The sequence below is a fragment of the Ischnura elegans genome, chromosome 3, assembly GCF_921293095.1.
Source record: "Ischnura elegans chromosome 3, ioIscEleg1.1, whole genome shotgun sequence".
Taxonomy (NCBI): domain Eukaryota; kingdom Metazoa; phylum Arthropoda; class Insecta; order Odonata; family Coenagrionidae; genus Ischnura; species Ischnura elegans.
In genome coordinates this window covers 5,334,024-5,349,283 of record NC_060248.1, presented here as the reverse complement: position 1 = coordinate 5,349,283, position 15,260 = coordinate 5,334,024, and the positions used below count along the sequence as shown (strand labels likewise).

The window sequence follows — 15,260 nt, the reverse complement described above, 5'->3', positions numbered from 1 at the left end:
AATAATGAACAGTGGCATTTTTCGGCATTGGCAGCGACGAAAAAATATTGTGGCAGTAAAATGAAGACAAAGCCCTTTGTAAACTTCCGCAGATTTTTTTCTTATCTCGTTAACGATCTAGCATCATTCGGAACATCGTTATAAAAACACGAAATCTTGCCCAAAAGTTGTAAACGGGGGGAATTTTAGAGAGGAAAAGGGTCATTGTGTAAAGAATTTGCCGGTCGTCCACGAAGTAACGCGGCAACGCCTTCGCATATAGTAATTTTTAAACGGTCAAATATGCGACGCAAATTGAACTGCGCGCTAGCGCTCCTAAAAAGGGATGTCAACAAATCAGCATTCATATTATTTAGGTAAGTAATTTAGTTATTTTATAAATGCATAATTTTTTACTTAGCAGACAGCTCTCGTGTTATATATATTTTGCGATGGTGGAAAAAGGTCTAGCGCCGGCTTTTCAAGTGACACCTACGATTTACGTACGCTACGGAAAATTCTGGGAATAAATAATACCTATTAGCATATTTATAATTAGAATGAAAGGGAGGATTGGATTAAAATAATTTAAAAAATAAATTTGCTTTATAACAATCAATTATATTTAATATATTGAATAACTTATTAAATATTTTCATGTAATGTTGTACGTATGTACTTACAGAGTTTTCAATTAAAATTTTCAAACAATTTACGACATAATTTTATTTTTTATATTCTTGTCACAATACGTAAGAAAAGAGGATGCGGATTCAAAGATCATCTAAGAAGTGAATCTCATTTTAATTAAAAATCCAGAAGCGATTACTCTGTCAAATGTGTGAAATGTAACGGATAATTTTCTATTTTTCACGGCATTATGATATTTCGAAGCACTTGGAGACGCAAGAGCATAAAAGATATTTAAATACTGCTGCATCTTCCTCCAAAATACAGACATTTTTATTAAAAACAATTTATGGAGACGAAGAAAAGAAACTAGCATTAGCAGAAGGATGTCTTTCTATGCTATTTTTCATAGTCATTCCTTCAGATCTAAGGCTTGTATATCACAAGTTATCAAATCGATTTTGCGGCGCACATGATACATAACGCCGTTCAAACAGCTGCTGTTTTGTTGCCCGCAGATGTGGAAAATATTGTCATTAAAATATATTTCTATTTCTACATTACACTCTGCGTCTTCAAATGCTGAAAGAATTTTGTGAAACTGCGGAAGTCGCATGTATAAGAAAATACTTGGTTACTGTAAAACGCGCTAGTTACCTCTTTCATCAGCTGTAGATAGAATTTTTAAATTATACCACACCATGAATTCCTACTTTCTATATCAGGCTTAATGTCCTAGAATTGTAGAAGAGAGTTTGGAGAAAGAATCCTCAAAGTTAGCTAGAGTTTAAAAACAATCAATCACCTTTTTTAAAAATGCTATTGAAGTTATTGAGGGTGATAAAATATTGGTAATAGAAGTAGCGAATGAAGTTTAAAATATCTGAATCAAAAGCGGTCAGAAAGTCAAAGCGGTCGACTAAAATCTCTATGACCTTTGACCCCCATTATGACTTTCTGAGGTCAAAATAAATTGGTGTACGGATGAATGAGCTGCGTAACCGACTTTGGCACCCTTCAAAACCTATGGTTTGACACGTTGGTTGTCATGATGGCCAGACATTCAACTCTATGACCTTTGACCCCCATTGAGACCTCGGTGGTCAAAAAATCAGCAATACGGATCTATTAACTGAAAAATCCACTTTGGCACCCTTCAAAACATCTGGTTCGAAACCTGGGTGTCACGATGGCCGGACGTTTACCTCTATGGTCTTTGACCTCCGTATTAACCTTGGAGGTCGATTAGTGAATAATACGGGTATTTGGACAATACCAATGACTTGGGCACCCTACAAAACCCATGGATCGACACCTTTGTTGGTATGCTATTCCTTTTGCCACCCTTATGACCTTGACGGTGACCTTACTGGGTTAACGGTTGAATTTTCGTAAATGAAAGTGTTTTTTTTCGGGTTTCTTGTGTCCGTGTTGTTCCTAATTTGTTTGAGTTAATCCCGCCCCATAGAATGATTTTTGTATGTCTTTTGTTTGTTTCATTGAATAGTGGGTAAAAAGAATGTGAATAAGTGAATATAAAATGTTAACTCGTTGGACTAACTGCTAGAGTTTTATTTCTGAAGTGAACCGAAATTTAAAACGTAAAAGTAATGCTAGAGAGGATTCTAGCCTCGTATTTTAACAGTCCGAAAACCCAAGAATTGACATTTTGGTCAATGAAATTCAGACATTTTTCAATCTCGATAACCACAACCACATAAGGCAAATTAAAATTTTAACTCAACAAAACTTAGGACCTTTCCCCATAAGTGTGCCAATTTTCATGAATATTGCTCGGTGCAAAGTTACTAAAATTACGGGTTAAAAATGACACACGACCGTTGGGACAGTCTTAATATTCATTTTCTAGGAATGTCACCGTTAGGTTAATCTACTAGTAATAAGTAATATTTCTAAAATAATTTTGCCTTTTTATGGACCCCTCCCTTCATCCTTTGTGAGATATCGTGGGATTTTGCTCCACGCCTTCTTTCTAATCTCACGTAGGATTTTTCAAAATGCGTATTTTCAGTGTAAATACGTTAATCTAGGCTTCATTGTGTTGGGTTTATAAATAAAACGATTTGTTTAATTATTTTTATTGAAGATTACCGAGATAGCAATAAACTGGTTTTTGCGGAAAAAATTACGTGATATTTGCCAGAACCCCTTCTTTTTACCTAGAGGGGGTGAAGCCATGGTCTAGGGGGAGGAAAGCCATGGTCTAGGGGGGGAAGCCATGATCTAGGAGGGGGGGGGGCAAGCCAAGTTGTGACATTTTAGCATGGAAAAGATGAATGAAACCAACATTATAAGAACATTATAACAGCGCTTTATTAGTTTATGAGATTATTTCCTTGAAAAAATAGTTTTATTTCAGTTACTTAACTTATACTAATACATATCATTTTTCGTTGGTTTGAAGAAAATTTGTTGAATACTTTCATTTCAATTCAATACTGATTTTGCTTAAAGACTTATGCGATTTTTGCTTCCAGGGGGACAGCTGCTCCCCCTGCCCTTCGCTGGGTACGCCCATGTTTACATATGACATTCTTACTCAATAGGGTGGTTTCCCACACAGAAAATAAACATCTATTAGATATCTAGTAGATATCTACAGATAGATAAATAGTTATCTAATAGACATCTATCATAGATATCTATTAGATATATTATTGTCAAAATAGCAGCAGTTCTAATAGATATCTACGGTAGATGTCTATTAGACATCTATACTGTATGTTGAATTAAAACTTTTGGGCTATGTCGCCGCGTCAGATTTTGGGTGGCCCCAACGTTTCCCGACCGATGCTGGTCGCTTTCTCAAGGGAATCTGAAGAGGTGGGATTTAAAATTGGTATATTTAGGTATACGTGTCAGGTGGTGGGGGGAGGGGAGTGAGAGGTTGGAGGAGTAGGTTGTCGATTATTTTTGCCGATTACGGGTTGCCAAGTACGGCTGATTTTAAGGCCAGTGTCTCTGTTAAAGTTGTTTTTCTTCTCTTTAGATATTTCTATTGCTTCTCTTACGAGTCTCTGTTTAAAGCCTTTCACTCTCGCCACAATTTTTGCTTCCTTAAGGTCGATTGTGTGGCCCAGCGCTGCGTGTTCGGCTACTGCGGACTTCGTTGACTGCCCCAGTCGAATTGCTCTCTCGTGCTCCTCTAGACGTGTTTTAACCGATCTGCCTGTTTCGCCGATGTTTTTAACGAAGAATCTATACTGTAGATGTCTATTAGATATTTAATTATCTGTTTTATACTTATCTATATCTATAAAAACTTTTCTCATGTCTATGCTTGATGCAATTAACATTAGTGAAAAAATTGTCGCCGTATGATCAAAATGAAAACTACAAAAAAATACCGCAACGTGGCATTGAACTTATGCTCCCCGTTCCATAGCCAATCGCGCTCACCACTACACCAACTGATCCTGCTGTTTAGTTAGAGCTTTTTTGAAATTATATAACGACTGTTAAAAATACCACTCGGAAATAAATTAATTACAGCCAAACTAAGGCCCATTCAATGGAATCATACATCTATTCATAGATGAAAATAGACAATATATAGATACATTTGGCATAGTCGCCACGCATCGTTCTACGCGTCGCAAAATTTTTCAAGTCCGCCATCACTCCAGTAAGGAACCAAAAAAATTGTCCCTAAATCAAATGTTATATCGCCTCCATAGCTCATGAATCGCGTTTTAAAACACACTTTCGGATATGTATCCAAAATCGCCCCTTGTCACCTGCACATCTAATAGATGTCTAATAGATATCTATTAGATATACATCTATTCATAGATGAAAATAGACAATATATAGATATCTATAGATATCTATTTTCCGTGTGGGTTCCTATTATTTTTTTATTGCTTTAATAGAAAGATTATTACTCCTGGAGTACGTATTTCACGCTTTTAGATTTTTAAATGACAACATCTATTTTTCGCGATTAAATGAAAAGTGAAAAATTTCAAGCGCGCGAAAACGCGACGCTTAAGTATGAATGCCGGGAAATATCTCCGTACGTCGTATTTCTGGTTCCCCCTCCCGCCCGGTGAGGTGATCTTGAGGCGAGGCTTAGCACTGATATGTCGCAGGATGCTAGCGGATAGCTGAGTACCTTGCTGCATGGTAGCGCTGGGCTTAAAAAAGGTTTATTAATACCTTATCAAACGAAGAAAACTTTCCGAACTTAGCCAGTTTTAATAGGTGATTATTAAGACATGTTTCCCTGAGCTCTGTGCCTCATGCATGCCCAGCAAGGAAAAACTGATTTCCATGAGATTTGACACTGATTTCCAACAGGTTTGACGCACTGATTTTCTTCTCCTTTGAATCTGTTTTGAAAATTGAAACAGCTGGAAATCAGTAGGAGGACAGTGGGAAATCAGTTGTGAAGGTCCAACATGGCGGCTGTTTTCCTACTCATTTCCATGAATGTGGTTTGACTCTGGTTTCCACCGTTCAACAGATTTGAATCCGGTTTCCCCGTTTAAGCTATTTCGAATCTGTTTTCCACCTTCATACCTATCTGAATCTTGTTTGCGACTCGATTCTCACCTCCTATGACCTGCTGGTGCATAAGTTAACTTCGGATACATAAATTAACTGCTGATACCCGAGGCGGAAATAATTATTTCCGCCAATTCCAAGTTTCGCAGAGCTGCACTCAACCAACGTTTCTAACTTCACATGCTACATCTCTATCATCAATCTGGATGTAGACTCAGCTGAAAAAAGTTGACAAAATACAGCCTAACAAAATGAACTTCATGTAAGTCTCCCACCACAACAAAATAACACAGGCTCTATTAACGTATTTATTAAGAATGCACAAACTCTGTTGGAAGTACATATTCAATTGAAAATACATAGTCATCTAATTTGGTAAACTTCTGCGGCAGAATACACTTAAAATCTCAATTTCATGCGTTAGAAATAATTTAGGGAAACACAGAATTTACAGATGAAATCTCATTAGAAGGAGAGTTAGACAAACTAGTTGTGCTTTTTGTAATTGTTTATCAGTTCTTGAAAAGTCATCGAAAGGCAAAAGCTTTGCCAAGAGTAACAGAACAGTCACTGCACCAGAACAACAACAACTTGCATGAGATTCCACAATCTTGAATTATCGAGGAGCACAAATTTTTCCGTGATTAACAGAAAAATCACAACACTAGAAAATATTTCAGATGCCTTTATGAAAGAAAGACTTCTTTACGTGACTTATGAAAATAATTCTGGTTCAGAATTAAGCCAACGATATCTGTATGTTACACTACAGAAACTTGCCATTAATGTTTAAATACATGAACACGGTCGTTTCACTTAGCACAAACAAACCAGCAAGATACACAATACTCTGAAAATCCTGGTAGGTTCTCTTCGGCGACGTAACGCAAGTACATATTATACATATTGCATACAAAAATATTAGTAATCGCTCAAAATCTGTTGACACAAGATAAATTATTCAATGAAAACACAAACGATCGAAATCACATCAGGCTTCCACTGTCGCTTGAAGACTGAAGAGATGCACGAATGGCTTAATTCAACACTGCGGGAATTTAGCACTGGTTAAATAATACTGATATGATTATTTTTTCTCCACGCTCTATTACTTTAGCACAAAACAGAACCACAAGCACGTAAACATTCAGAACGGAATCGGCGTATCGGCGTTGCTACTTTGGTTTGCTATCTTTTGTAGTTAGGTGGCAGCACTATGCCCGCTATATTTTTTTAAAAGGCGAAGTCGCAAAGTGAAGTTTAAACGTGCTTAAGCCGTATTAGCCACTTAAATTGCATGCCCGGTGAGCTCCAGCAGGTGAAATGATGCACAATACAAAATGTGGATGATGTACAGTAAATTTTTTGCATCACCCGTGAATTTTTGCAAGACGGCAAAGTACATATTTCCTCTACGTCATTATTTCTGACCATGATTTTGAACTAATTATACTCATTGAAACCTCAGAAGAAGTAATTTTCCAATCAACGCAGTCGTAAAGCCTGTGTGAGATAGGTTTTTATAAGACACTCATTTCCAGAGAATTTCAAATTCATTCTACAATTCAACTCTGTTGGAAAGCACTTGTGGAAAACACTTTCAAGCCAATAAATAAGGAAAAGAGTTTCAAATGACATTCAATTCAGTGTCAATACAGTCCATGTGGAAGACGGCTGGAAACCAGTTACAATGAAAATGAGATTCAAATCACTTCCTTCCATTTCCTGTCCGCTGGAAACCAGTGGAAATCAGTGTCAACACAGAGTCAAATCAGATTTTAAGGATTCAGATCAGATTCAAATGAGGTTCAAAACTGTTGGAAATCAGTTTTTCTTTCCTGGGTGCATTGGTAACCTCAGACGATGTATAACTCCTATCCTCTCGCGTAGAAACTAGGTCCCTGTGACGTCATGCGGAGTGCAATCGCATGGGCGCCAATCTGGCCTTTTTCAAATGAGGATAAAATTTGACCCTTGCCATTCGTCAAAACCGGTATTTCAAAAACCAAATAATTAGTGTATTATGAATACACTAATGGTGGGTAACGAATCTCAATCAATGCCTTTCGTTTTCTTTGATGAAGGAAACTACCCTATTTATTTAATACGATCGCTTCTCGCTTTATCTTGATTTATTTAGCTTTTTGCGCACAGTCAAGGCTATAAAATGCCTTAGGTCATCGTAAAAATATATTTATTAAGTGTATAATCATTTTGCGTGCCCAATATAGTCACTTTTCAGTGACTTTGCAGCGGATGAGCGTTAAAATATCTCTAGCGCGAATACGGAACATCGTCTGCAGTCCCAACCGTGACGTCACGCTCCCTCATCCCACTCACTTCCCCGTCGTGCGATGTTGGCCACAGTGTTCCGCCCGAATGGCAGGTCTACTTACTTAAATGGTCTAAAGTCACCTAATTCAAACAAATGAATACTGTCCTCCGTATCGCAAAGTTGACGAGGTTACCTCCTTTACCCGCAATCCGAGGTTACCAGCAATATGTCAATGTTATGATTGGATACGATGCAATCGGCGATGGATTCCAAGGATAGAAAAGAATCTAATCCCGATGGCAGCAGCTTTCAAAATCTCTTGGCACTATGGGAAGGGCATAGTTGCGGCGTTGAAGTACGAAACAGAGTCATAGCATCTGCCTTCTTAAATATCACTGTGTGGAGCCCGCATTTGCTTACTTTACAGAAATTTATATTTTCAGTTTGGCCTCTATACCTTGGGATTAGTTAGCCTGGGATTAGCACTGAAAACTGTGAGACCAGTGAGTATTAGCGTGTGGTTTTACCATTAATTGCACTTAAAACCTTACCGTTCTTATAACCTTTGGACTGTCAGTTTCTTAGGCTAAGAACACCTCAAGACATTCCTTCCAGCTTCCTGAGAAAAAATATGAGCTTCAATGGTAGAATCATTCGAGTTGAGCCGACTAATGATTCGCCCGTATTGATAGTTCAGCACAACCCTATTTTTCGTCTAACAGCAGGCGAAGATGTGGATTCAGGATTGCCTGTTAAACCTATTGGCACAGATATTGGACCCAACGGACTGGCATGGATGCATTACTTACTAGTTGGAAAGGAAGTGACATTTACCTTGATGAAGAAGAGTCCGGATGTTGTTCACTGCATTGTTACGAGAAATGTAAGTTATCTTCAAAACTTGAGGCATAACTTTTCCTTTTTTAAATCATGCCATATCCATCGTAATGAAAGACCGGAAATTATTTTCAGAGTAATGATGTTGGTATGAATTTGGTTTCCCTGGGATTTGCTTCGGTGTCAGCATTTGACTTAAGTCTATCCCAGAACAGCAACTACAAGAATTACTACAAGAAGTTACTTCAGGCCGAGAATCGAGCAGAGAAACGTGGAGTTGGAATGTGGAGAGGAGGAGGGAGCATCTTGTATATGTATTGGTACAAGTTGTGGTCTAGGCTAAACAGGAAGAAGCTTGTAGCCATCGCTTAAAGCTGAGGCTCACTGAAAAGGGTTGGTACTTGACATTGTGCCTTCAAGTAGTTAATCTTTTCTTGTAAATAAAAGTTAATATTTTTCACCAAGGCTGTAAGTGGTGTGTATTCAATTTTGACAAATTATTAAAAATTTTAAGCTGTGACTCTTAGCTTTATTTCTCATCTTTGGATTATATGACGGTAACAGTCATAATAGTATAGCGAATACATCATTAATCAATAAAATAATAGAAAATGTAGAAAAAGAATACTGAAATAGCCAACGTGTAAACTAGTTTGAATCTAGCAAAAATAAACTATCATGTTGGCACAAAAATTATATATATATATATATAGCTGCAAATATCTCACTGGAAACAGCAATAAAAACATAGTTGCCTCTTTGGAGAATAGGTAAATGATGGTAACGTGAGAAGTCAAAGATCCATTACAGGTACTTAAGGGTGGTGATTACGAGATCGAGGGGACTGGTTCCTTAAAAATAATGTGTGCCTGGATCGAGCGTCACCGCCCACTTTTGAATCAACAGACGTGTTTTTGCAGCTTCTCAACGGAGTTCTCCTGTAATAATGTAAAACGGGGAAAACATCACTCGACTGCCCAATCAGGTCTATTGTCAAATGAGAACGTAACTGTGTGAATGCATGCATGTACCTTAGCGACTGGTGGTGGCATCCGTAATTTCTATCCCGAAAGGAATGAATCGGAGATTCGATGTTAAAAGGACTGTACAGTTTCGTTGGTGTCCGGCCCAACAATTGCCGAGACCTTGACCGAGGAGTGTTTGACGGCGTGCAAGGAGACGTATCATTCTTCAACGGCATTCGGCGTCTTGTTGACCTCCGTAGCTTCTAAAAACAGCAGTGAAAGCTATTAATGCCATTAGTTTCATAAATGGTAGTTAGAAGATTATACTCTCACATTACGTACCTGCGAGAGAGTTCCGAATGTTATTTTCACCTCTCTGAATGTCTTAGTTAGCTTTTCTGCCCCGTCCCGAATGGCTTGTCGCGGCTGAAGACCTACGGACGGGAACGTGAAGTTAGTGATGGTGCTCCTCAGGGTACGTTCACTTTTAAATGGAGTTGGAACCGAATGATTGTTTTCAAATCGATCCTGTATTCTCCTACGAACGCTATGATTTGTCGCCGCATTTTCTGAGCCCTGAAGGCCTGAATGCCATGTGAAGGAAACACTCCTCGCGTCAGGCCTCATTTTTCAAATTGTTTGGTAAAAATTTGAACGACACCGCTGATAAAACGATCATTGGCGCTGCGGAAGTACTTCTCCACCGGTACCAGAATCAAACAGTTGGCTATCGTAGTGCGTGAAATGATGAACGTAGAAAAATCCCGAGGTGGCATTGGGGAATTATACAATTATTGAAATATAAGTGGGCGTTCATGTCAGTTTGCCTCGACTATTTAATTGAGTATATCTCTCTCTCCGCTGTACGTCTTTCATTGATTTTAATAAACTAATGTGAAGGTGTAATTATGGAAACATCACAAGAGGAATCTATGTCTTGGGAAGGTAAATAGAAGCGATGGGTGGTTGTGTTAAGTACATGTTAAACATGTTTTGCTCTTCGAAATTTTAGTGTGTTGCCAATTTAGAAAGAATCGTTTTTAATTGCTAATTACCCTCCTTTTTTTGAAGAGTTGCGGAAAGTCGCCAGACAACTGGAAAATGAAATTGACCTCAAACTGGTTTCCTTCAGCAAAATTGGTGCTGGACACCGAGGAAGTTCTTTTCAGTCAGGAAGGTAACGAAGGATAATTTATATAGCTGTAATGACTGTCAATGTATTGTATATACGTGTCTTAAATGTGTTATTGTATTCATGTCTCAAGTTTTGATGAGAAAGTACAGTCACTTGTTGCTAGTTTTTATGTTCACGTAATGATTTCTTTTGGACTCAAAGTCCTTCGCAGTAGCAATTTTCGAATACGACATTTCTAAGATAAAGTGCTGCAGTTTATAGCGCTAAAATTCAAGTAAATGTGTTAAACCGTGGTTCCAGAAATTTCAACACGATTTTTAATAAGTTAGTAGGGTATTTGATGGTTGAATCTATTAACTATTTATTTCTTTATGGAAGTTTATAATGGCCTAATTGGAAGTGTATAATGGGAGTTCAGTCTGATTAAAAATTCTCATTTTTAACATCAATTTCAAAATTGACTGAAGTCTATTAATATTTTTTTACGTATACAGTAATATCACGGTTGTAAAACTTGAAGTTTGGTAGTCAATTAGATTATGATTCAACCTATAGGTTTCGATAGTTTAGGGTAGGTAGATCTCACCCCCAGATTAATCAATTACAATGTAGGTCTCTGAGCATTGCTCATTCAGGGTAGGGTACCATCTCTTTCACACAGCTGCCTCGCTCTGCAAGTAATTCTTTTGGAGTGTTTTTAATCCGGGATTTGAACCCATGATCCTTCAATCAGAAGATCAGCTCACTACCCCTAGGCTGACACTATAGACTTATACTGATGAATCACATTGGCGTAACAGAGAGAAACTGCCGTTTTTCAGACACTATGGTCTCTGATGGCAGTTGTACCTCAGAGAAGACTCATGAAGAATTGTACAAGCTGCATATAACATTACACTATCCAGGTTCCTGATTTCTTATGGCAAATGTACTGAGGCTGATGGTATTTTTTTAGCTCATGTAAATTTGTTCTCTAGGCAATTCATTTTAATTTTATTGCTGTTCATGCTTTGGAATTGACATATTTAACTTTACCTCAGTGATGGATTCGATAATCAGTTTTTGTATGAATTGTGGAATTGGAAAAATAAATTGAGCCTTATTTTTCAATCTGTCCTCTACTTCTAAGAATTATTCATGGTGCAGAATGTACTTCCGTGACCCTTTCACAGATTGGTTGATGATTCAACAATTCTTTCCGAGTGGATTATTGCTCAACAGCTGCACCTCTCCGCCTCGTATTGTTGTGTAAACTCTTTTGAGCAGTTCCTTTCCTCAGTCAGCAGTTATTCCTCAACCAGTTAATAAATGAACCAATCATCCCTCCAATGACATCGCCAATTCATTATAGCGGGTGGCAACTTTTGCAATTTTTTTATTTTAAATGAGAGAAGTATGGCTATATGAGGAAGATTATTTTATTCTTTTTACATATCTTTCTCTTCTGTCTGCTGATTTCTTTTGATGCATTGCGATTTCATGTCAGAGTTAATGATCCTCCTGAGGCAAAAGATGAATGAGGCTGTAAGATAATGGCTTTTAGGGTTTTCTCATAAACGTGTAAGCAACAGAGAAGCATGTGCGGCGTATCACTATCAACAATAGAAAAAAATGTGGTGATTTTTTTTTTAAGTAGGCTTAAATTAATGACCCCTTGTGTTTAAATGCATCTGATTCTGGTTTGTTGCAGTGATACTGCTCCTCTTCTTGGTGATGACTCTTTTGAGGAAATGCAAGCTGACTTGGAGCAACTTCTTTCAAAGGTATGCTCCCTCCTGATTTTTTTAATGTACGCTTTCTCCTCAGTGAAGCATCAAGCCGACGGAGATAAACTATTGGACACATCCAATTTGATTGGCAGTTAGTGTCCTTTTGAGAATGGAACTTAAATCAATTGAGGAAATTGATGCTTTAAAATTTTTTAGGTTATTCCTGGAGTTTAAAATGTCAGAGAGCCCGACTTGACTGATTCCTTTCACACTTATAAAATTAAAAGTTATTGACAATTTTCCTAAAATACTGAGTACAGTGGAAGCTCGTTTTAGTGGGTGTGGCATATAGTCGAGGAAAGTTAAGACGAGTGATTAGCAGTGTGCCGTCAAGAGGCCAATGATTAGCACGTAAAAAAAATATGAATATAGCTGGTAGAGGAAGTCCCTACCATGGTGTGCACTTGGTATTACGAGGTATATCTCTTCTAAGTGGTGCATAAGTGGTTAAATGTAAAGTAAATGGAGGTCACTCATTTTACGGGTAACGGTGGAAGTAATTACTCTGAAAACTGGTACTCAACTTATATTTTGCTGCCTTTAAATGTCTAATCATTCCAAATGCAATGCACTGAACCTCATCAATTAAATCGATGGGTACAACTTAACTGAATGATTACTCACATTGCGGTCACAGAATCCTTACAAAAGATGTGCAAAATTAAGGCTAGCATAGCATTGTGCAATGCATAGACTCGTGCTGGGCTGCCAGCTGTTGATCGGGGGCGGTGTCGAGGATAGTGTTGAGGGCTTACAGAGAATTCTCACCGTACTGATCCATGCCATGCCAGGCTGGTTAATACTGCACAGGAGGTAGGCAGAGATCTTGCCGTAAATGTATGTATTTTCTATCTGTACTTTTTAACTACAAGCTAGAATGCAAGATGTGCCACGTCTAAGGTATGGAAAGTCCGAGCATTGCTTTAGTATTGACAACTCGTTGAAGCCATGCTGCTGACTCCAATTGTGCTCTGATGTACTGGTCTACAAGACAATTAAGTAACACATTATGTATGGCCTCTCATGGTTCATAAAATCACAGTCTTAGGTAGTTTTTGAAATCAGAATTCATGAAGTGGGAGGCTGATAAGCATCCAATAAGATGATATCAAGGAGTGATGGTGTGGATAAAATGTGTCGCTTTTGCATGGATGGAGTTGAGGGGTTGGGGAACGATCAATTGGGTGATAATTGAGTTGATATCAGTGTGCACGTTCTGTCCACCAAAAATCTCTGCCGTCAATTGATTTGTTTTTTTTTCCCTCCATATTTTCTCCTCCCGGCTCCCATGTGTTTCAGCTTATGCCATTAATTAAACTAAATGAAACCACAGAAGCATCCTATCTGGGAAGTTAAATCTTCAGACCTGTAAAATAAAAATTACAATGAAACAGGATGTGCTGATTACAGAAGCTGTGTGTGCACCAGCTTGTCTCAGTCCCTCTCAATCCTGGACAGTGAAAAGGAAGGGTGAGCAACACTGGCTTATGAAGAGGGCAAATATGCCCACTAAAAGATCTATGGCCACAAGTGCTTTTATTCTGGAGCATCACATCTGCTGGCTGCATGGTGCACAAATTGTTTCCGATCGTCCTGGACGATGCAGTTGTGCTGCATGCTCATCAAACCGCACTCCACTGCAACTGTCTCTCTCGCGACTTTGTGTGATGCAACTGTTGGTGGAGTATCTAGAATGTGGTTTTTACTATTGCTCAGCAATTTGATGCATTTTACTCATCCTGTATGATCCCAGGTTCACGATTAAGTCGCTACCTATTGTGTGTATTGTACAACCATTGATGGGTGGGCTTCGGAAATGACCTCTGACCTCCAGAATTGATTTATGATATTTTGTGTGCAGAACGATGTCAAATATGCGAGTGAATGCGAACACAGATCTTATTCCTCTGTGAATTTGTACCAATGCAAAAAAAGTAATAAGTAAAGATGAAGGTGGGAATGAAGGAGCTTCACCTCCTGATGTAATGAGTGCCTGATATAGCGAGTCATTTTTCCGGGATAATCGGCTCTCGTTGAACTGAGTTTCCACTGTATATATTTACATTCATCACACACTCTGGGAATACTCTTATTTTCAACAGAGAACGTTCCTCTTCCTTTCAAAAACACATTCATGTCACCCACGGCACTCTCAATAATATCCGACCATCTCCGCAGTCGGGATGGGGTTGCCTCCCCTGGCCTTTCGTCCCTCTCAAACAGCGTGTGCACGCCCCTCGGCAACATGCTCCCCTCCCCTCTGCTCTCGCACAATCCGGCACCAGGCCATGCATCGCCCAGCCACCTCTTCTGGTCTCATGTAAAGCACGTGTTCGCATACCACTTATTGAGAAATTTGTGGGATATTACATGTAAATTTTAATTGTGGATGCAGTAGTATATATACAGTAGACTCTCATTATTAAGAAGATCACGGGACTGAAAACTCAGAGGTTTGTAATAATGAAGTTCATTTGAACGTTTCTTTTAGCAATCGTTGCAAAAAAGCACACCTTACCAAAATTTCATCTCTCTTCAATCTCACGTACTTGTAGTTGCACTGTGGAACAGCTTTAGAGCTATATGTACTATATGTGCGATTAAATATACACATATATATTTACATATAGCATATATATACAGTAGGGTTATGACTTTTTTGTAACCCCATATTCCTGTGCTATAAATTGATGAATATTTGTTCAAAAGTAAAGAAAAAGACATTATTTCTATTCAGTTTTTGAAAAAGGTCACCCCCAACCCAAAAAAAACTATTTCTACCATAGTAGCGTATAAGGTAAAAAAATCATTTTGTGGCAGTTTTTTATTTAATTTACAAATCAAATTATAATGATGCAATTTTATAATGCCTATGTAGTAACACACATCCTTCCAGTGGCGTGGCGAGGGGGGGGTCTGGACCAACCCCCACCACCGAAATATAAAACACAATTACTTCCCCTCGTAAAAGAAAACAAAATATTGAAATATCCTGAATTTACAAAAGATTTCTTTGACAAATGAAGTTTTTTCCTTATGAAAAGTGTTAAAATTAGTTTTAAAACTTGTACTTGCTACCCTGTTTTTCAAAAATTCTTCCCCCTGGTTTCCGACCCCTCCCCTCGCGCACGTAATTCATGGCT

The 15,260-nt window shown here is 38.3% G+C and overlaps 3 protein-coding genes across 3 annotated transcripts in view; 2 read left to right on the top strand and 1 right to left on the bottom strand.

Annotated features, from left to right (window-relative positions):
- Nucleotides 1-7,570: 7,570 nt before the first annotated feature.
- LOC124155361 lies at nucleotides 7,571-8,768 on the top strand. The gene is made up of 4 exons (XM_046529111.1): nucleotides 7,571-7,766; nucleotides 7,855-7,914; nucleotides 7,989-8,294; nucleotides 8,384-8,768. The coding sequence occupies exons 1-4, from the start codon at nucleotides 7,662-7,664 to the stop codon at nucleotides 8,618-8,620; spliced, it is 708 nt and encodes a 235-aa protein (XP_046385067.1). The 5' UTR covers nucleotides 7,571-7,661; the 3' UTR covers nucleotides 8,621-8,768.
- On the bottom strand, nucleotides 8,756-9,944 carry LOC124155363. Its single transcript, XM_046529114.1, has 3 exons — nucleotides 9,556-9,944; nucleotides 9,280-9,476; nucleotides 8,756-9,186 (listed from the first exon to the last, which is right to left on the bottom strand). Exons 1-3 carry the CDS (start codon nucleotides 9,838-9,840, stop codon nucleotides 9,063-9,065), a joined length of 606 nt encoding a protein of 201 aa, XP_046385070.1. The 5' UTR covers nucleotides 9,841-9,944; the 3' UTR covers nucleotides 8,756-9,062.
- A 34-nt stretch (nucleotides 9,945-9,978) lies between these two features.
- The window catches only part of LOC124155362 (Golgi SNAP receptor complex member 1), a 30,014-nt gene continuing 24,732 nt past the window's right edge, over nucleotides 9,979-15,260 (top strand). The window contains exons 1-3 of the mRNA XM_046529112.1: nucleotides 9,979-10,158; nucleotides 10,285-10,390; nucleotides 12,039-12,111. Coding sequence (XP_046385068.1) covers nucleotides 10,122-10,158; nucleotides 10,285-10,390; nucleotides 12,039-12,111 — 216 coding nt within the window. The 5' untranslated portion in view covers nucleotides 9,979-10,121. The remainder of the gene's footprint in view (nucleotides 10,159-10,284; nucleotides 10,391-12,038; nucleotides 12,112-15,260) is intronic.

Excerpts from the sequence above, each read along its gene's own strand:
- LOC124155361 (XM_046529111.1), top strand. The coding sequence starts at position 7,662 with ATGCAATCGGCGATGGATTCCAAGGATAGAAAAGAATCTAATCCCGAT. Across the intron at positions 7,915-7,988 it reads CACTGAAAACTGTGAGACCA|TTTCTTAGGCTAAGAACACC; the intron begins GTGAGTATTAGC and ends TTGGACTGTCAG. Across the intron at positions 8,295-8,383 it reads ACTGCATTGTTACGAGAAAT|AGTAATGATGTTGGTATGAA; the intron begins GTAAGTTATCTT and ends AATTATTTTCAG.
- LOC124155363 (XM_046529114.1), bottom strand. The coding sequence starts at position 9,840 with ATGAGGCCTGACGCGAGGAGTGTTTCCTTCACATGGCATTCAGGCCTT. Across the intron at positions 9,477-9,555 it reads CATTCGGAACTCTCTCGCAG|AAGCTACGGAGGTCAACAAG; the intron begins GTACGTAATGTG and ends TGCTGTTTTTAG. Across the intron at positions 9,187-9,279 it reads TGCCACCACCAGTCGCTAAG|GAGAACTCCGTTGAGAAGCT; the intron begins GTACATGCATGC and ends ACATTATTACAG.